General features: G+C 57.5%; 1 protein-coding gene across 1 annotated transcript; it reads left to right on the top strand.

Moving 5' to 3' along the window:
• The first annotated feature begins 11,750 nt into the window (after positions 1–11,750).
• On the top strand, positions 11,751–14,633 carry SIX3 (SIX homeobox 3). The gene is made up of 2 exons (XM_021701248.1): positions 11,751–12,562; positions 14,441–14,633. Exons 1-2 carry the CDS (start codon positions 11,751–11,753, stop codon positions 14,631–14,633), a joined length of 1,005 nt encoding a protein of 334 aa, XP_021556923.1.
• The last annotated feature ends 5,769 nt before the right edge of the window (positions 14,634–20,402 follow it).

Genomic DNA, 20,402 nt, shown 5'->3' with positions numbered 1-20,402 from the left:
CCCCCCCCCCCCCCCCCCCCCCCGCTCCCGCCCCAGCCTGAGACCCGACAGCGAAGTTCAGTCCTTTGCCCCGGGCAGCGGAAATGGTTAGCTTCTATCTAGGCAGAGGGTTTCTGCGGAGGAAGAGGCGGGCAACTCCACTGGGCTCATTTGGAGAGAGAGACAGAGAGAGAGAAACAGAGGCGGCGTTGGGGGGGGGGGGGGGAAGAGAGACAGAAACTCACACCATCACTAAGAATTGCTTACAACAACAACAACAAAACTAAAAACACGGTGCTCTCCTCTCAAGAGGTCACAAACCTCCCCGGTTTTGCCCCGAGTCCTGTGGCTCCAGCAGAGATGACCAGGGCTTTTAGGAAACACAGAGAAACATAAATTCGCTCCAGCGACTGTACATGGGGCATTTAGGGCTCTGAGAAACCAAGCTGCTTTTCTTCTTGAGTGATGAATGTTGCAATGACTTTACTTACCTACACACAATTTTATAAATCACACAAGCTGAGTTTGAAGAATCTTGTAGAATTAATTGGTAAGCAAGAGCAAACATCTTTAACTCTAAAATGCTGTTTGTTATGTATTATTAGAAAGGCTCTAAAGAAACTACCCAAAGAGGGGAGAAATGTCCCCAAGGTAAAGGAGTTTACTTCTTTGTGCCACAAATCTCAGCTACAGGGAATGGCAGTCACTCTGGGTTTGGGAGTGACGGTCTCCTTCTTATTCATTTCTCTCTCTTTCTGTCATGGTCTCTCCCCGAGGTGTATCAGCAGGTGGACTCTTACTAGGGAATAAGGAAAAGCAAACCTGGGGGGGGGGGGGAGAGAAAAAGGTCTTGGAAGAAACTGCCCTTCCAAGGAAGATTGAGTCTAAAATGATTTAATGATTTTCACTCTTTATTGTTAGAACATCTACAAGAACAAACTTACTACAATTTCCAGGAATCAAGTGTATCTTTGGGAAAAATTCAAAGGACACAGTGTTTGTCCCCCAAAGGAAAGAACTTCTTCCCTACTCATACTCCTAAGCCCCCTCCATTTCTAGGGCAACTACATTTGTGTCCTCCTGCTGTGTTTTCCAGATGGTTCATCTCTTCTTCAGGAGACAGTCCTTCCTCTGCCCCTTGGAGGGTGGTCATCCGACTTGCTGGCCCAGAACGTCCTCTTTTTTCCTTTTTTTTTTTTTTTTTTGTCTAAAAGAATCTTCCCAAACTCACCCTCTACTTTCAGAGAAAGAGAGAGTCGGAGAGGGAAGTGAAGTGTAAGGGAGGGCACCATTGCATCCATTGTGCCTGCCTCTTCTGCAGTGAGACCTCGGTGCCTACTGTCTGGAAGGTTCGCCCGAACTAGGCAGGCAAATGGAGTTGAAACCAAAAACAAATCTGTGCACTTGTTTGGGCTTTCTAGGAGAGCTGCTCTGAGAATCACTCCCTCCACTTCAATCCCTACCCGCACTGGGCCAGGACAGGGACTTCTGCCTGGGACAGGGGAGGAGGGGGTCAGAACTTCCCAATATCGCACTAAGAAAAGTAGTTTAATAAAAATAATTCGGTGTTCTTTAGAGTGTTCTTTTGCGGAATTATTTTATACAAAGGGGACTGGGCTGGAAGGGAAGGCAGGAAGGTGTGGAGCTGAGCTAACCTTTTTAAAGACTAAATTTAGCGTAAGAGGAGTGGTAGGGGCAAAATCAGGGCCCTCCCACTTCATGAACCTGATTAGAGCCCAAGGTTTGTATTAGGCATTAGGTGCACATTAGGTATTAGGTGCTCACTGAGTGATGCACCTATGCTCTCCACCCCATCCTCCTTCAGAATGCAATCTCCTAAATAATAATAACAAATAAACCATCCCGGTCCAAATGAACCTTTCCCGGATTGCCTTCTTCTGTGCATCTCCAGCCCAGCTGGGAGGAAGGGAAAAGGGTCAGCTTTGGGGTGGAGGAGGTGCTCTTTGTAGTCTCCTGGACTTGACCTGAAACCTTTCACCCAGCCGCCCCACAAAGTTTTTCCCTCGGGAGGCAACGTCCCTCTAGCAGGAAGCTTCGAAGCCTGCATCCTCCATCCGCCCGGCCCTCTCTCCCTACGTATGCCCCTGTGGCTGGGCAACGGCACTGTGGCTTTTGTCAGCATCTGGACAACTGGGCCGTGCGCTGGAATGATTCTGTCTGTGGACACTTCCTTTTTCCCCAAATTCTGTTCTTAGTGGTCCTCTAATTCTACCGTGTGTGTTCGCGTACAATTGCATGTACGTTCCACGTACCGTCAGGTGACTCAGCTTAAGCCTGACGTTTGCAACCCACTGGATCTGCTTGGGGAGGAGGAGGTGTGCAAATGCAAACTCGGGGCTTTGGGTGGGATGCGAGGTTAATAGGGCTTCCTAGCCCTGGGGCCCTCTAGGCCTCTCTTACATCTTCATCTGCCCAACTTCTTCACATTCCCGGAACAGGCAGACCCTCCGACGATCGATCCTGAGCCTTGCTCCCTTCTGGAAGGGTCGAAACAGCATCTGGGACTTGTCTCGGCGAATTTTGGCGGGGCCTAGCCAAATAGGGGGGGAGGGGTGGAGACGGGGTCGCTAGGTCGCCTGGAGGCTCGAGGCCACACCCCACCTCCAGGCCACCAAACGGACGAAGGAGCCCCGGGATCCCGGGGAAGGTTCAGGACCCAACAGTGGAAGTCCCGGCGCCTTGGCGGGGAGCGATACGCGTGTTTGGGGGCGAAGCTCTCCACCTAGGCCTCGGGAGAGCAGCCGTATTTGTAACTGGGAACTTGCCTGGGCCCGCCCCCTCGGCCCCTCCTCCCGCCCCCACCTCGGCGCTGGGAGCTCAGCCTGCTGCGGCAGCGCGGGGCCTCGCCACCCCGAGCACCCCAGACCACGCCATCTCTTAGAGCCCTTGGAGTGGCCTAGAGGGCTGGAGCGGGGAGAAGGGTGGTCAAGGTCGTCCTGCATCATTCCAGCGACATATACCTCTGTTGGGAGCTGCCTTGCGAGCCCGCTCGCCTTCGGGGTCCCGCTAAGCGCTGGCCTGGGGCGGGCAGGGGTGGGGATGGGGGTGTGTGCGTGCTTGCCTGCGGCTGCAATCGATTCTCAGATGGAGCGTGCGGGGACTGGTGCCTTCCTGGAATCCTGTTGATGTGTTTTCTCATGAGCGTGAGGGAGAAAGATGCGGACTTGCGTCTAACTTCAGGTCAGTTTGTTCGTAAAAGGCCATTGTCAGTCCATCAGTCGGTGGGTCTGCCTCTCCTGCCCAATTGCATAAAGTGAGGCCACTTCTCCCCCACCTTCCACGCAGCCTCCCAGGCCCGGCCAAAGGTCTAAGGCCCCGGGGGGGGGGGGGGCTGAGGCCTGGCGGGGTGAGGCCCTGAATGTGTGCCCCATGTTTTGATCCTAAGGCCCAAGATGCCCAGGTGCCCACTCGGGGTGAAGCTATAAAACCTACGTGGGAAAAGGGGAGTCAGAGAGCTAACCCCACACCCAATGCAGGTTGAAGTTCCAATCTCAGCGAGCGTTGTACCTGCCGACCCAGCCGGGGATCCAGATTGGTGGCGGCGAAGGAAAGGGGGATGGGGTAGTTAGGTTGATCTAGGATGGAGGTGGAGATGGCAGGAGGGGAAAAAAGAAAGAAGACTGGGTGGGGTTGTGGGGTGGGGATGTGGAGCGGGGATGGAGTTGGGGCAGACTCAGACAGCAACGGCTTTTCGCCCAGCTTTGGGGAGGTGCGTCGGGCTGCGCCGTTACCAACCCCCCCCACCCCTGGAAAATAAAGCTAATGATGTAGTAATTTAGGAGGGGTGAGGGGCTGGGCGAAAGGAGGGAGGGAGGATGGGGAACGCGCGCCCCAAGAGCGAAGGCAAACAGCTGTGGAGGCGCTGCCCAGGGCTCAGGCTTCCCAACAGGTTAGCTAGACGGGGATCCACCCGGCATTTCGCAGGAAAGGGGGGGGGAGGCTGAGCGAGAGGGGGAGAGAGCCTCAGAAGAGGACAGAGGGAGGGAGGGAAAGAGAGAGGAGCGAGAGCGCGCGCCGCGCGGTTTAAAAGGAGACACTTACACTTCCTAATGAATATTTATCCGCAGCTGCTTCCTGCTCCCGGCTTCCCTTACCTTTCCGCAGGTAAGATCTTCCCTGAGCCGCAGCCCTGGGGGCCCTCCCAACTCCCCCAGTCATTCTCCGGGCACCCGTGGCCGGGCGGAAGGGCTCTTGACAGCCGCGGAGTTGGGGGGGGGGAGTAGGAGGGCGGCTCCGCTCGCGGCCCGGCTTGGGAGCTGCGGCTCGCGACCCCGCACTTGTAAGGACCGCGTGCGTGGGCAACCTGTGCGGAGTGGGTGTGAGTGCGTGTGTGAACGTGGGTGACAGAGAGAGGATGTGCGCCCGCGAGCGCGCGCGCCTCTGTTTCCCGCGCGCTCCGAGGACATTTTCCGACTTTTCACTCGGACGCCCGGGATTTCTTGCCTTTGCCTTTCTCCGCTTGCCCCTCCTCCCTCCACTCGCCCCCTCCAACTCCCCCACCCGGGCTGCCAAGAAGCTCTCCTCCGGGCTATTGAACAGCTGGCGCGGGCTCCCCCGGGCCCGATCCCGGGTCTCCCATAAAAGAGGGTGTATAGTTGGGTTTCTGCCGTAACCCCCCACACAAAGGCCGCCGGGCCACGGGGTCCCCCGCCCCCTTCCTGTCGGCTCTGCTCTTGAGATGCTGCGGCGCGTCCTCCCCTACCCAGCCTCCCCCGTCCCCCCGCTCCCTGCCACACACACACCTTGGGGTATCAGGGCTCACAACGGAGCTAAGGGTGATTGGTACCTAGGGGTACTGGGTGGAGCTTCACGGGGCCCGCCAGCCAGCAGTCCTGGGCTGGAACTGGGAGCCCGAGGACTCCCAGGGAGAGGGCGCCTCTCACCACCACCACCACCACCTTCCCCGCCTTCACCTGAGGAAGGAGCACAGGGAATTCGGGGAGGCCAGGGGGGAACCTGGTAGGGAAAAAGGAAGGAGGCCGGGGAGGAGCTGATGGAGGAGCAGGATTTTTAAATGGACTTACCCGGCCACCTGTTGGGAATCCATTTGGGGTCAGCCGGCTCCGGAGCTGCTCGAAGTGGACACACAAAATCAAAAGCCGAAGTTGGAAAAAGAAAATTCTTTCTCTGGCCTTCCCCTGGCGCTGCCAGTTAGGCTAGCACCTCTGCGCTAGAGTTAGGCGGCTGTAGAGCAAAAAGCAGCTTTACCAGGTCCCCCGCTACCCCTCTTCCCCCCTCATCCCACAGCTCCGAGGCCGAGGGCTCTGAGCCCGCGGACTGGGCGCTCAGGGCCCAGCGCCGGCCGTTCGGCTTAAGCCGGGACCAGCTCTCTAAGCCCTGTTCAGAAGTCAAGAGCCTCAGCAGCGCCGCCTCAGCGCGGCCTTTCATGACGCGGTCGCTCCTTATTCTTGTGCCTCGGCCTCTCTGGTCGCCCCCGGACAAAGCCACCGGAGCCCGGCCGCTCCCTTCCCGCTAAATCCCCTTCGGGGTCAATGCGTTACCAGCACCGGGCCGCGCGCTTCTCCTGCCAGCGGTGTGGCTCTTAAAGAGCCGTACCCCCCCTCCCTCCGTCCTGCGCGCTCCCCCGACCCCCGCCTCCCCGCCCCTCTCCTCTGGATCTAGCCCCCCACGCCGACGCCTTAGGTCCCTGCTGCCCCGACCGAAGCCTGCGGACTCCTAGCCCCCTCCCTTCACCTCCTCCCCTGAGCAGTTGGTGGGCCTGGCCTTAGGGCCATAGGGCTGAGTTTTACCCCCCGCTTCAGGTCCACTTTCTCTCCAACATCGTTCATTCCTCGCTCGCCTGCTCCTACCTTTGCCCTTTGGATGGATCAAGGCCCAGGCACCGTCTTGCCCAGTGCAGAGATGATCCCTAAAGATCGTCAGTTTGGGCTTGAATTATCGTCAGTTTGGGCTTGAATTAGGGGGTCCCGGGATGGGAAATGGGGCGGGGCATTACCAGTTGAGCTTGGGGAAAGAAAGGGAAGAGGAGCAGACCAGGGGGACTTAGAAGGCTCTCCTATCCCAGGGCCTCGCTGGCCTTTTGGCAGAGGGTGAGGGCTGGCTGGGTGCCACTCATTTCTAGAGGTGGCCACCCTGGAATGGGGTCCTGAAGTTACCAACCTGGCCAGCCTGCTGTGTACTTGAGGGATTATGGGCTTGTGATAGGGGCCACCTCCAGAAGGCCCAGAACGTGGATCTGAGAGAAGCCTCCTTCCCAAGCCCCAAAAGTAACCCCTAAAAGCCCAAGAGCTGGGTGTGTAAGGAGGGACCTTGAGTGACAGCTGTCCAGGGAAATGGGCACAGGAGGAGAGAAGGAACAGAGAGGGAGTCTACTCCTTTTTCAGAGGACTGAAAAGCAACTTCTAACTGGGCTCCTTAGATTTGCTGGCCGACCATGTCACTTGCCCCACTGAGAAAATGGGAAGTAGATGGTGGCTTTGGTCCCCCTACCTTACAGAGTTCTCCCTCTCTTCCTCCTCCTCAAGCCTGTTTTAGTCTCATCTTGCCCTAGCAGCCAGTTGGTCCCGTACAGGGTGGCCCTGCTTAAATGCTTTCTTTAAGTTTCTCAAGGACTGGAAGCATGATTAAAGAGAGACCTGAGAAGGCTTGGTTTTCTGGGGCAGGGGAACCGGGACAAGGTAGGCTAGAGCACATTGCCTTTCCTAGGACCAATGGAGTTTGACTGTTTGGGGTTTGGGATGGAAGGGCAATGATAGTTTGAGGAGTTGAGTGTGCCCACCCCTTCTCAGATTCAAGCCCTAGCACACCAGTTCTGGCTGTCCCAAGGGGATCTCTGCAAAGAAGTAACCCGTCTCCTGGGCAGTGGAGCCCAAAGGAACTTGGGTAGGGAGGAGGATGGAAAACTGAGCCTCCCCTGGACATCTGCCCTCTGCCACCCCAACACTAGTCCAGATGCTATCTTTAAGGAACTGGGGTAAATGATCTGAAATTGGCCCTCTTGGGAGAGGTTGGTAGTGCACTCCCTGGACTAGAACCTGAGGCCACAAGTCTCCTCCCCAGCCCCTATCACTCACGACCCCCAAGTCTCCCACCTCTCTCTCTTGGGGCTGGGTCAGCACAGCCAGCTGGGAACGGTTTGTGCCCACTCTCCTGGGCCTGGCAGTGGGAGGTGCGGTGGCCCAAGACAGAGCCAAACTTCTCTTGTTTGAGGATGTGGGGGGTGGAGGGGCCTTCTGCGGGCGGTGGGGCTCATTAGGCAGAGTGGGGTGCCGAGAGGTGCGCAGCGTCGGCCCCGGAGGCCGCCTTTGAGCCGTTGGGGCAGCTTCATTAAGCGGCGCTAACAAGGCATACAAATGCCGGGCCCAGCAGCTTTCTTGCAATGCCGGGGCCTTAGCAGGGCGCCAAGCTAATGAGGGTCACTCAAAGGGGCTGATCAAATATTCAAATTTCCCCGCACGCCAGGAACTTTTATGTGCGGAGAAAGTTGAGGCAACTGAGCTGTGTTTACTGTCCCGGGCGACAATTGCTCCGAGCGCGCAGGTCCCCGGAGGCTAAGGCGGGGGGCGGGGGCGCAGGGAGGGAGTAGTTGTTGTTGTTGTTGTTGTTTTTCATTCAAAGGAAAGTAATCGGGGTCCTTGAAGGGCTTCGCGGCCTCCCCGCCTACGTGCTTCACTCCCCTGCGCCCTCTCCGCTGCCCGCGCCGAGCGCCTCAGTTTGGAGCTTGCGGGGAGGCCAAAACCGCGGGCCACCGGACCAGCCCCCGCCTCCCGAAGTCCTGGGGGCTGGAAGGGCCGTTGCCCCCCAGGACAAACCGGCCTCAGGGAGCTGAGCAAGGCCGAGTGGGTGTAGTTGCTCCAGCCGGGAGGCTTGCGGACCTCTTGGCTTTCCCGGTAACGCCAAGCAAAGAGTGAGTCTCTCAGGCACCTCTCCTGGTGGAGTTGAGACTGCTGGGGTTGGGGCTGATTTTGTAAATAAATGCCCAGTAGGTCCTAGTACGAGAAAGACACTTGCCAGCCCAAACGCCCTTTCTCCCCGCACCACCTGTACCCAGTCCTGCCGGTTGCCTGGCCCAGGATTAAAGCAGAGACGGTGGTGGCAATTTTGTGACCTCGGCCTGTACGGGCTCCAAGTCCCAGATCCGGGAGTCTGAACGGCCAGAGGGCAGGGGAGACCTACAGGCCCCGCGGGCTGACCCATTCATCCCAATCTCCACGCTCTGAGAGATCCTGGTTGCTGGCGCCCCCTTCGGCGCCACCCCTCCAAATGTCCCCCAGGCTCAGCTCCCTTTCCTCAGCTGCCCACTGCCTCGAGCCCCCAGAGCGGCGGAAAAGGCGCCTGGGCCCCGGAACCCGAGGTCCTTCTGCTCCTACGCCCCTCCCCAACGCCCAGAGCCTGGGAACTTGGGAGGGGAAGCTTTGGTGCTTCATAGCCCCCTCCCCCACACGACCAGCACTCCTAGACCGGGACCCCACGGAGCCTGCGCTCCCAGCTCCGCCGGGAGCTCGTCCAGCCATCCTCGCCGAAGACCGGCCGCCCCGCCTCCCCTTCCTCCCCCCCGCCCCAACCAAGCTCTCGGGACTCTCAACTTACGGGCTCCCGGCTGCGGGCGTCGTGCTTCGGGCCAGAGCGGAGAGGTGCTGGCGGTCGCGGGGCAGCGAGGTGGGCTCCGTGGGCGGCGCGGAGCTCGGTTCTGCGGGGAGCCTCTGACAGCCCCGGGCTGGCCGCCCGCCCCGCGGCGCCCGGCCCTGTCCCAGCGCACAAAGCTGCGCGCCTCGCAGCCGCCCTCCGCCCGGCTTTGCACTCCCGAGTCGCGGCCGCCAGCCCAGCAGGCGGGGTGCGGCGCGTCGGCAGGAGCCCCGGCCGAGGCTGGGGGCAGGGTGTCGCAGAGCTGAGTCGCGGCCCCACTTGCCTCAATTCTCCTTGAGTGGCGACGGTTTTCGATTTCAGCACTTTCGGCAGAGCCCGCGGCACCTGCCCAGCCTCCCTCCGGGGCTGGCCAGGCAGCGGCGGGGAGAGGCCGGGTCGCCCCCACCCGGAGGCGGGGGTTGTGGGGACGGGGAGGGGACTGGCTGGGTTCACCCGCCCGCCCGGCGCCTGGGTCCTCGGCTCCAGGGGATGCAGTTTCGGGGTCACGAGCTGCTTTCAAAAAGTTGAACACAATATTCGGAAACCCACCCGTAGGAATTCTCCCCCCACACGCGGCACAATACCCACTCCCTCCCCTTTTTCATTCCTTCCTCCCCCGCTTCCTCCTCCTGCCCCTTCCCCCTCCCACCCCTCAGCCTATAATCCTTCCCCTACGAGAGAAAGGGATCGGGAAGAAAAGATGAAGCGTCTGTTTTTGTGTCCCAACCTTAGGGCTCTTTCTGGGCCCGCTGTGAACGACCGCCCAGAGCTTCGAAGCTGAACGGAAAAGGACTCACGGTTGGGAGCAAGCTACTTGGAGGGGAGAGATCACCCGAAGTGGGCCTTGGCGGGTCTTCCCTTTGAGCGAATATTTCCCTGCCTCAGTCATTGGGTTTAGGACCGCCGACCGTCGGCTGCCAGGGGCGGAGAGGGCGGGTAGCGGGCCCCCTCGCCCAGCCCAGAGCCTCCCTGCCGGAGTAGAGCCTCCGTCGTAGCTTGCACTTCTCTGCCCAGGAGGCCTGGCTCTGCGGGAGTCAAGGCCTAAGCAGGGCCCGAGCTTGGATTTAGGGGTGGGACACTCACAGCCCCAGTCACGTTAGGTTTCCCATTTAAATTCTCTCTCAATCTCTTTCCTCATTGAGATCTCCAAAGTGGTGTGGACTCCGCGCCTTGCCCCCAGATCTGCATCGGAATGTAGAAAAGATCTTTTTTTTTTAAAGAGTTTTGAATTCCTCAATGATTTTTCTTCTGGAAAGGCAGCTTAGGATAATTATTTCAGCTTTATTGAGGGCAGATTAGTTGAAGTCTGGACGCTGCGTTTCAATACGCGTTGTACACGGGCCGACAATGTGGGCATTGTTGGCTACTGTGTGTGAACTCATTCAAAATATACACTTTTTAACACCAAACCGAGTCCTGTCTAAATATACACAGTGCTCAGGGGAAAGACGTCTCTGACCCCGACAAATCTACGTAAATCACACTTCCATAGTTACAGAAGCCTCACAAAGGGAGGCCCGGCTAAAGATGCTGATTACATCTTCTTAAAAGCAACATACCTTAGAATAAATACCCATACCAGCCCTGGGTCAGGGGAGGGTTGCAGTGGCCAGAGGGAGGGAGGGCTCTCTCTATTCTATGGGCCTTTTGGGGTCTGTTTTAGGTTTGTCATGTTACTTTGCTTAGATAAATTTGTTTTATTATTTTTTCTTTAGAATATGAACAAACACGCAATGTTCAGGCCTATCCGATTCTGTGGGGAAGCCTCCAAAGTTCGAGTGTCCTTCTGGGGCTGGTAGGCAGGTCCAGAGCTCCTCAGAGGAGTAGGAGTAGCGGGCTTGTCAGGGGGCTCCAGAGGGTTCCAGACTTCTCAGCTCCCAGGGGGACACAGCTGAGGTCTGGGGGGAAACAAAGAGGTGGCTTGCTTTTCAAGATAAAAAGAAGTGTACTGTTATTTGTACTGGTATTTTACAATACAGGTCAACCAGGGAAATCAAGGCTCCTTGACCAGGGGCAGAGTAAAGAGAAGCGGGTGGAATCCAATGCAGATGAAATTGGGGTAAATGTGGCCGATGGTCGTGCCTGGGGAAGACCAGAGCGCTTCTGACAACCTGAGTCCTGGGCTCCTGCTCCCAGACGTCAGATGCTCCCCGAAATCCCGGATCCCGGGAGCAGCAGACAGGGTCAGCTTGTGGTGGGCCCCATGATCTCATCTCTTCTTTCTTCCTCGCCACTATTAGTGCTCACATAGGCAGAAAGAGGAGGCCCAACGTGCACACCATGTGCAAACTGTGCCTGTTTGGCCGGCCCTCGGCCTCTCCTTGAGGGAAGGCCTTAGGCCTTCAGGCGTGGGGAGCCTCTTACTTCCCGACAAAATCCCCCCTTTAATTGCTCATCCCATTCAACAACTCTCCGTCCATGGCCTTTTGAATTTCTGGATCAACTTCTTTGGGGAAGAGGGAAGAAGGGAGCTCAGAGATATAGAGAGAGAGAGGGGGTAGAGAGAGAGAGAAAGAGAGAGAGAGAGATAAAGAGGGGGAAGTGGCGAGATTAAGAGTTGCAAAGATTAAAAAAATCTCTTTCTCCCCCTTCTCCCTCTCTCCCTCCTCTCCCCCTCCCCCCTACTCTGGCTAAGTGGTAAAACCGTCCTTACGTTCTCGGTATTGATTGGCAGGGCTGACAGTGATTGGCAGCGGTTGCCGTGGCAACGCCACAACGACACGCCGCAGACCAATAGAAAAGCGAAACAAAATGTTTCAATGCTGCACTCACTGTGGATTTAGGGGAGATATTATGAGGCTGTTGTCATTAGGGCGATTGCTGTGGAATCGCTGAATCTTGACTCGGCGGTGGTTGGCTCTCGCTCTTCTCTCTCTCTCCCTCTCTCTGTCTCGGGTTCTCTCTCTGCGCGCGCGCGCCGGGCCGCTTTCCTTCCTCCCTCTCTATGTGGCTGCGCGGGTGTGTGTGTGTGTGGATGTGTGTGGGGTGTGGGTGTCCCTTACGCCCTTCCTCCTCCCCCTCCTCCTCCTCCTGCTCCCCCCTCCTTTCCTTCTCCTCCTCCCCCCTCTCCTCTCCCTCCTCCTGGTCCTCATCGCCCCTCTCCTCCTCTTCCTCCCCTCTCTCTTCCTCTCCCTGAATTTTCTCCTCTCCTCTCAGGTCAGTCCATGGTATTCCGCTCCCCCCTAGACCTCTATTCCTCCCACTTCTTGTTGCCAAACTTCGCCGATCCTCATCACCGCTCCCTACTTCTGGCGAGTAGCGGCGGCGGGAACGGCGCGGGCGGCGGCGGCGGCGCGGGCGGCGGCGGCGGCGGCGGCGGGAACTGTGCGGGAGGCGGCGGTGCTGGCGGAGCAGGCGGCGGCGGCAGCGGCGGCGGCTCCAGGGCCCCCCCGGAAGAGTTGTCCATGTTCCAGCTGCCCACCCTCAACTTCTCGCCGGAGCAGGTGGCCAGCGTCTGCGAGACGCTGGAGGAGACGGGCGACATCGAGCGGCTGGGCCGCTTCCTCTGGTCGCTGCCCGTGGCCCCCGGGGCGTGCGAGGCCATCAACAAGCACGAGTCGATCCTGCGCGCGCGCGCCGTGGTCGCCTTCCACACGGGCAACTTCCGCGACCTCTACCACATCCTGGAGAACCACAAGTTCACCAAGGAGTCTCACGGCAAGCTGCAGGCCATGTGGCTCGAGGCGCACTACCAGGAGGCCGAGAAGCTGCGCGGCCGCCCGCTCGGCCCGGTGGACAAGTACCGCGTGCGCAAGAAGTTCCCGCTGCCGCGCACCATCTGGGACGGCGAGCAGAAGACGCATTGCTTCAAGGAGCGGACTCGGAGCCTGCTGCGGGAGTGGTACCTGCAGGACCCCTACCCCAACCCCAGCAAGAAACGCGAACTGGCGCAGGCCACCGGCCTCACTCCCACACAAGTAGGCAACTGGTTTAAGAACCGGAGGCAGCGCGACCGCGCCGCGGCGGCCAAGAACAGGTCAGTGGCGGGCCCGCGGCCTGGCTACCGTCTCTGGGGCCGGGGAGGGAGAGAGGGGTTGAAATGGGGGCGAATGGGGCAGGGTGCCGATGGCTGCCGAGCGCGCGGGAAGCCGCGACCCCCTGGCCAGTTGGAGAAAGTTTCCGCTTGCGCTGACGCGCAGAAGAGGGACGGGGCAGTGGGATTCTTGACTACTTTGTCGGAGAGGGGCTTTCGGCAGGGTGGAGTGTGTGTGTGTGTGTGGGTGTGGGTGTGTGGGTGTGTGTGTGTGTGTGTGTGTGAGGTCCTGAGTGCCCACAGCCCCTGGTGCCTGCCCTGGGAGCCCTAGCCCTGCGCTGCACCCCTGCCACCTCCTCAGCCCGTCCCCAGCTCTGCACTCCTCGGGGGCCGACGGACAGGGAAGGAAGGAAAGCCGTCCTTGCCATCTGGTTCTTATTTCTATGCACTGCAAAAACCCGGGGAGGAATCCACAATGTCACGGGAAGGAAACTGAACCTGGGTCTCTGCCACAAAAGGAGAAAGGTCGGTGGCCACCGTGGAGCAGGCCTCTTTGCCTCAGCATTGCAGATTGCCTGCCCGGGAGCCGGACAGCCAGGCGGGGAGAGGAGAGGCCTTGTGTGTGTGTGTGTGTGTGTGTGTACGTGCACACAGGTGCTCGCCCTCCTGCACCCGTCAAGGAGCATCCCCTTGGTCCACTAACTTGGGAAGCCACCAGGAGCAGCCCCACTGCCAGCACGTTGGCCACAAAGTCACAAAGTTGCCCGGACTTGACCAGTCAGCCCACTTGGGCTTGGGGAAGGTAGGGAGAAACATAACTGGAGGGAAAGAGGAGGGAAGGGGGAATGGAGGAAGTGGGGTGAAAGCCCTGGTAAGGAGCCCATGTCCCTACCTAGCCTGCAGATGCCCTGGGCCTGGTGTACCGCAGGGAGCAGGGCCCCAACTGCTGACAGCTGCCAGGGGCTGGAGGCCAGGGCTGAGCTCCCGGAGTGAGTGAGTGTGTTTGCGTTTAGGCGGCCCAGGCCTGAGCCCCAGGCCCTCTCACCTTTACGTGTGAGCCAGTTTTTCGCCTGAGAGGGGGAGTGCCCGGGACCGGGGAAGGCCTCCTTGTAGGAACTCAGAGACTCTAGGCTCGGGCAGCGGCTGCCTGGTACGGCAAAGGGGCCACCAGAGACTGCTCTGCACACCCCCCACATCCTGCCGCCTTCTCTCCTTTCTCTCTTGCACCTCTTCCCCACTTTTTCTGCTTCCGGCTTCTCGGTTCTCTCTGCCCCTGCTCCTGCGCTCAGCACAGGGATCCCGAGAGCAAAGCCAGCGGGTCCTACTTGGGAGAGGCTGCGGGTGAGCAACCCGCGGCTCTGGGTGTGTTCCGGGGAGCTGGGGCAGGGGCCACTGCGGAGACACCACCGCTCCCCGGCAGCCAGTTCAGGCTAAAGAGTCCCAAGGGGCTGGGGAGGAAGAGGCACCCTGTCCCTCGGGGACTTGTGCTCCTTTGGGACGCGGCGCCCGGCTCTGTGCTCCCAGGCCTCCCCAGGCGGCCGGCCTCGGGTTCTACCTCTCCTCGGAGGTTGGCTCAGAACTGGGAAGCCTTGGGAAGCTCCAGAGAGGCCCGGGAAGGAGAGAAGAGAGCAAGACCCGCGCTGGGGGGCTCTGCGGCGTTCAGTGAGCAGTCGGGTGCTTGGAGGCGGGAGGCGGGGCGGGGGGGCCTTGGGGGGGAGGGGATGAGCGCAGAGAGCCGAGTCGGGGGTGGTGGCAAAGGGCGCGCGGTTGGGAAGGCTGGGGAGCACCGGCGGCCGGGGGCACGGGCGCGGGGAGGCGGCTTGACGGAGCCCGTGGCAGAGCCGCTGTGTCAGGGCTGGTGCCGCTTTCTGTCTCCCGCAGGCTTCAACACCAGGCCATCGGACCGAGCGGCATGCGTTCGCTGGCCGAGCCCGGCTGCCCCACGCACGGCTCGGCAGAGTCGCCGTCCACGGCGGCCAGCCCCACCACCAGCGTGTCCAGCCTGACGGAGCGCGCGGACACCGGCACCTCCATCCTCTCGGTAACCTCCAGCGACTCGGAATGTGATGTATGATAGCCAAGGCCGCCCTCCTCCCCCCTCCCCCTCCTTCCCCTCCTCCTCCTCCTCCTCCTCCTCGCCCTCCTCCTCTTCCTCTTCTTCCTCGTCCATCCCCAGAACAAACCGAAATCAGGATACACAATCATACACACACACAAGTACACACACACTTCCACCCCGGCCAAAAATATATAAAAACCAAGAAAAATAACAAATTAAACGCAAACTATCAACAACCCCAACCACCATCTACCACCACGGCCACCCCAAAGGACCGCGACGCCAAGAGACAGTTACAAACGCTGATGTTGCGGGCAGAAAACATAAAAGAGGTGACAATTGTATACTTTCTAGGACAAGCACGGCTTCTCCTTTCGGTTCCCACGGACCCGGCACCCCACCTGCATGACGATTTATTTGTATCTGGGAAAATATTCTCTCTAGTTTAAAACGATTTAAAAAGAGTCGACTATACAAAAACCGACCACCATCACGACGACAAGACGACAAAAGCAAAACAGACAAAAAAAGAGAAAAAAAATAAAACCGCCATCTCCGTTCAGAATTTGTTTAAAAAAAAAAACAACTCCTCGAGAGGGAAATAGCAAATGTTTCTCGCCTTTTGTTGCTCGCTCTCTTTTTTCCTCTCTCGCTCTTCTTTCTTTCTCTGTTTTTAAGTCCAAGTATTGGTCAAACAAGATGCAATCTTCTGTTTTTTGTTCAGCAGACAATCATTTTCTTCGTAAGCACCTTTTTCTCTCCACTCTGTCACTGCCTGTGTGGGTACTGGTTATAAATGTGGAAAAAGAATAGTTATGACTGTAACAGATTTTTATTTTTATTTCAAAATTTTATATGAATTATGTATATCTTAATGATCGGTCATTTTCCCAGTTTGTAATATATGTGTAGAAATTGCCTGTATATGATATTGCTTTTTCTCCTCTTCCTTTTTCATTCTCCCCCCCCTTCCTGCCGCCCCGCTCACCTGTCTCTTTCCTTTTTGGGGTTCCCCTCCCACTCGGTGTTCCTGGCGTCGACTTGGCAGTCAAGGCGTGGCGTGGCGGGCTGGGTTAGGAAGAGGGACCCCGTCGCTAGCGGAAGCGGAGAGTGAGACCGTAGTATTCTTATGCAAAAGCTATTTCAAGTATTTCTTAGCTGCTTTGGAGATATCTCTCACTCCCCGTAGGGCGCTTTTACTGTTATCTTAACTGCGTGTTTATCTATATGTAAAAACTTTCTAAAGCAAATACAGTATTCTCCATTTTCTTATCATTCCCGGAGACTGGTGTTTTTGTCCGCCCCGGGCCCGCGGCCCTGGGTGCAGCGCCCGGCCTTCACTTCCACGCCAACTACGCCACTCGAGCTGGGGCAGAATTTTAAGGCTGGGTAGGAGCTTTTTCTTGGAGGTGGTGGGGGTGGAAGTGGGGGGAAGATGGGAACAGGCCTTTCCGAGGAGAACTGAATGAAGCCAAATCCGGAACGAAAGGCTCAGAGGGTGCAGGGGGAGGGGGGCTACTGCTGGTTTCCTCAGAAGGAGATGCCCAGCTGAGATCCGCAGGAATTAGAGCCTGCGGCGGCCCTTGTGGGTCTTTGGGGGTGTGTTTGGCATCTTTTGGTTGCTATCGCTATTTGTGGGTTTTTTTTTTTTTTTTTTAAGGGTAAACACACAAGGTCACCAAACCAACCAACCACCTATCCAGAGCAGAACTGACAGGTTTTGTCTTCTTTTTGTGAGGTGGAGTTGGGGGCAAGTGTAGCCAGGATAGGGAGAGTAGAGAGAGCAAAGGAGGAGGTAGTCCAAGGAGTGTAGGGCCTACAATCGGGATGGACCTTCTCCTCGCCACTGGTGTTCGTGGCTGTGTGACTGTATGACTTGCCTTACGGATCTCGATTTGTCTCCTTGAAATTTCTTCCCGTCTTTTGGGATCAACTGGAGTCGCTCCAGCCCATAAGACATTTTCAGAGCTGGTGGACACTTGAAAATGAAAATCAAAAAACTCACCACCTTTTGCTAACCAGGTTCCCACTGGCCCCAGGCCTCCCTGCCCTGCCCAGGCCCCCACAGTTCCCTGTGATGGCGTGGCTGGCCGCGCCTCTGCCACTCTGGGCCAGGCCAGCCTGAGCTGAAGAGTCAAAGAGGTAATTTCAGAAAACTTGCCTTCGCTTGAAAGTCTAATTTCCAAAGGGAGGAGGATTAGGGAGAAACGTGCATGGAATTTCGCGCCAGTTCCAAACTAATTTTGACTTCCGATTTCCTTTTGTCCCCACCCCCAGTCTCGCCATGGGGTTTACACAGGGCCTGGCCAGGGAGAAAGGCCACCAGGCCCAGAGGTGCCCTGTGCGTGCAAGTGGGGCCTTGTGTGCCCAGGGCAAGCTTGCTTGAAGGGGAAGGTTTCTGTGTGCGTCCTTCCTTAGATCCAGGGCATGCAGATGACCTCCAGAGCTTCCAAGTTCTGAGGCCTGGCACACAGTGTCAGAATCTCTGCATTCTGACTGCCTTGGGAAGCATTCCTCATGATGCCACATTTCAGGCAACCATTTGACCTAGGTGGCAGGACTTTGGGGAAGGGCCTGCTGGCTTCTACCCAGATGGAGCCTCGGCTCTGGTGTACAGAATGATGCCTGGGATAATGGGCTCTGTCCTCTACCTGCATTTTAAAATGTCTGGTTCATACTTGCCCCAGAACTTGGGCCTGAAATCCAAAGAAGGGGTTGCCTCAGACAGCGTAGATGTTCTGGATGGACACTACCCAACTGACTAACTAGAATGGACGGTGGAAGGACGGCCTGGCACTGCCGGCCGGTGACTCCTGGAGGGGGTTTGACTGGTCAACTAGGGAGCAGATGCCTTTTTGTATGGGGACAGAAGACAAACTCGCTGAGTTAAAATGCCTCCTTCTGTCAACGTACCTGAGACAGAAAGCAAGTTTGGAGTATCCAGTACCCATTCCTCTCTCTCCACTGCAGAAAACAGGCCATCAGACTCCATAGCAACCTTCAGCTTTGGGGGCCTAGGTTCTGGTTGGGTGTCACCAGCCTGCTACCTGCCTGTCTTGCTATCTGTCACCTATCACTCTCTCTCATCTCCTGTTTCTACTCAGGTCTGTACAAATACCAAAACTCTGCTCTGCACTTTTTGACCTTACCTCCAGAGTCCTTGCTGGAGAAGTATGAGTGCTTGTGGTGAGGGGCGTGGGTGTATGTAAGTCCAAATGTTGGGCTTCCACCATGCAATTCAAGGTCTTCGTATAAAGGGATGTGTATGTGTGTGTGTGTGTGTGTGTGTGATGTTTGATATACATGGGTGTATAGGGCATCAGTGTGTGCCCAGTATGTGTGTTCTTTTATATTGCCTATATGGTAGGTATTTGTGTGTAGTGTGGGCAGTTTATATTTACCTAGTTGGGCAAAAAGTATTTCAGGTACCACTCCATGGTGCCGTGTGTACAGGGCCTTTCTGTGCCGTGGACATGTGTTTTGTGGGTCTTCATTCTGGTGGATTCCCTTGTTCTACTCAACCCACAGATATGACTCCCAGGCTACCCAGCCCTAACTGACCGTTCTCTGCCTTTAAGAAATGGGGGCCAGGGGGTCCTGGTGGGTATGCTTTGACCAGAGGGCAGAGGGGAGTTAGGCTCTTTGGCTTCCCCAATTTGCCCTTTACCCTGATCACTGAGGATATTACATTGGATTTGGCCCCCGCCCCTTTAAACATGGGAGTGAGAGAAAAGAGGCCCCTTTCCAGCCAGATCTCTCCTTTTATGGGCTGCCTGCCCATTCTCTTTCTGGGTCCCTCAAAGCTCTGGCCAAGACAGTCAACATCCCAGGGGCAGCCAGGGCAGAGCCCAAGGGTGAGGCCTGGTGGAAGCCCATGTTGGCAGGAAAGCCAGCTCAGCCACTGTGCACAGCCCCCCACAGCCTGGGAATGCTGTGGGCTGTGTCTTGGGGAGAGTATGGGCATTCTTGTGAGCCTTGTCAGGCTAGGTAAGCAGGCCTCACCATTAACCATCCACCCTCTCTGTCCAGCCCCAGGGCAGCCCATGGGTCAGTTCCCCTCCTTCTGGTGTTGCTTGAGCACGGGCACACACCCCCTCTGTGCGCCCCTGCCCCGTGCATGCGCAGCACACTTCAGCCTGGTGCCCCAGCAGGAGAGCTTGAAGTCTTCTCTGTGCATGCAGGCCTCTGTGTACCTGGGCTGTCTACTCTAGGGGATAAGGGGCCTGAAGAATAGCAGCGTATTTGGGGATAGTCTCTTCATTCCTGCCTCCCTCAAAGAAAAACAATGGCAATCCAGGATTTGCATGGGAAACCTGAAGCCACAGAATGGGAAGCAAAGCTGGAAATATCTGTGCCCAAGTCATTGGCCCCTAGAAGCTGCCTGCCTGAGGTTAGAAAGGCAATCTACCCCTTCCGGCCTACTCACCTCTTCTTCCTTGCACTCCTCCCCCCCCCCCGGAGCTCTGGCCCCCAGACCCCACCCTGGCCCTCTTCTTGCCCTCTTCAAATCCTACAGAATTGACTGCCCAGCACCAACACAGTTAATTATCTCAAGTGAGACATACAGCTGATTAAAATGAAATGACCTGGAAGCTGCCACGATGTGGGGTGGGGATGCTGATCAATAGTGGGACTGGAGGCATAGGAGACTGACTGGTTCAGGCTGGGACTCAGGTGGGAGGTGGTGGGACCAGTGACCTTGGATGTGGGGAGGGCTCCAGTGAGGTGATGGGAGGGCCAGGCCCAGGCCTAGGTGGGCCAAGTTGGGGTGGAACGTAAACCCTACTGTGGGCTGTGACAGCAGAGGGACTCTCTCAGCTTCTTTTGAAAGGAAAACTGACCAGCCTGGCACACTCGGGACCTAGCCCATCACTAGGGTCCCTGGAGCTCGAAGCCCAGGCTCAGATCTGTGGCACCTTGGGTGCACTTGGCCTCCCCAAGCAGGGGATGACTCCGTCTCTTCTCCCTCTCCCTGTCTTTCCGTGCCTCCATGGCCATCTAGGTCCCTGCCTAGGTCTTTGTGTGGCTGTCCCCTGGAGCACCGGCTGCGGCTTCAGGGTCTTTTCTGGGCCCCTCACCAATCCCCTGCATGCCCAGGCACTGGGGATGAGATGCCCAGCCCTCTGGGACGCGCAGCCCCCAGGTCCTTGGAGCTCAGGCCCACCCAACTCCCCACCACCCTGGGCCCTTCCAGCCCCAGCTGAGGGGAGCCTCCTCCGTCCCAGTATGTAGGCCGGGCAGCCCTCTGGCCCGAGGAAGGGCAGGAGGGAGCCGGGGAGGAGGGGAGCAGTGCTAGCCGGCTCCGATTTCTCCGGTCAGCTGAGCACAACTTTCCATTCGAGTGTATTCATGCAGCGGCTGATTGAGCTCTGCAGCGTCGGGCTCCGCCGGAGCGGGCAGGCACAGCCAGGCTGACGGAGGCTACTCCACACACGCACACGCATGCACGCACGCACTCTCAATTATCGACACAGATATACCCCTCAACTCACATGTTACGCACACCTCACCCCCGGGGCCATTTCATCGGAAACCCAATATAGGCCTTTCCCTTATACACCCACCTGCCCCCAGAGCAGTTTCCCAGCACCCACAGACCTCCTTCCTGACACAACATGGGGCCCCTTTCTGATTTCCTCTTTATAGATTCTACATTGGTCCTCAGACACAAACACAAGAACACACCATCCTCCCTCTCTCCTGCAGGCACACTCTCTAGGGGACATACTCCCCAGATTGCACAGATGCACACACAAACATGCCCCGTCTCACAACTGCACCCTC

The sequence above is a fragment of the Neomonachus schauinslandi genome, chromosome 10 (genome assembly GCF_002201575.2).
Source record: "Neomonachus schauinslandi chromosome 10, ASM220157v2, whole genome shotgun sequence".
Classification (NCBI taxonomy): domain Eukaryota; kingdom Metazoa; phylum Chordata; class Mammalia; order Carnivora; family Phocidae; genus Neomonachus; species Neomonachus schauinslandi.
Note: the sequence above shows the minus strand (reverse complement) of the source record. Positions and strands in the feature narration are given on the sequence as shown.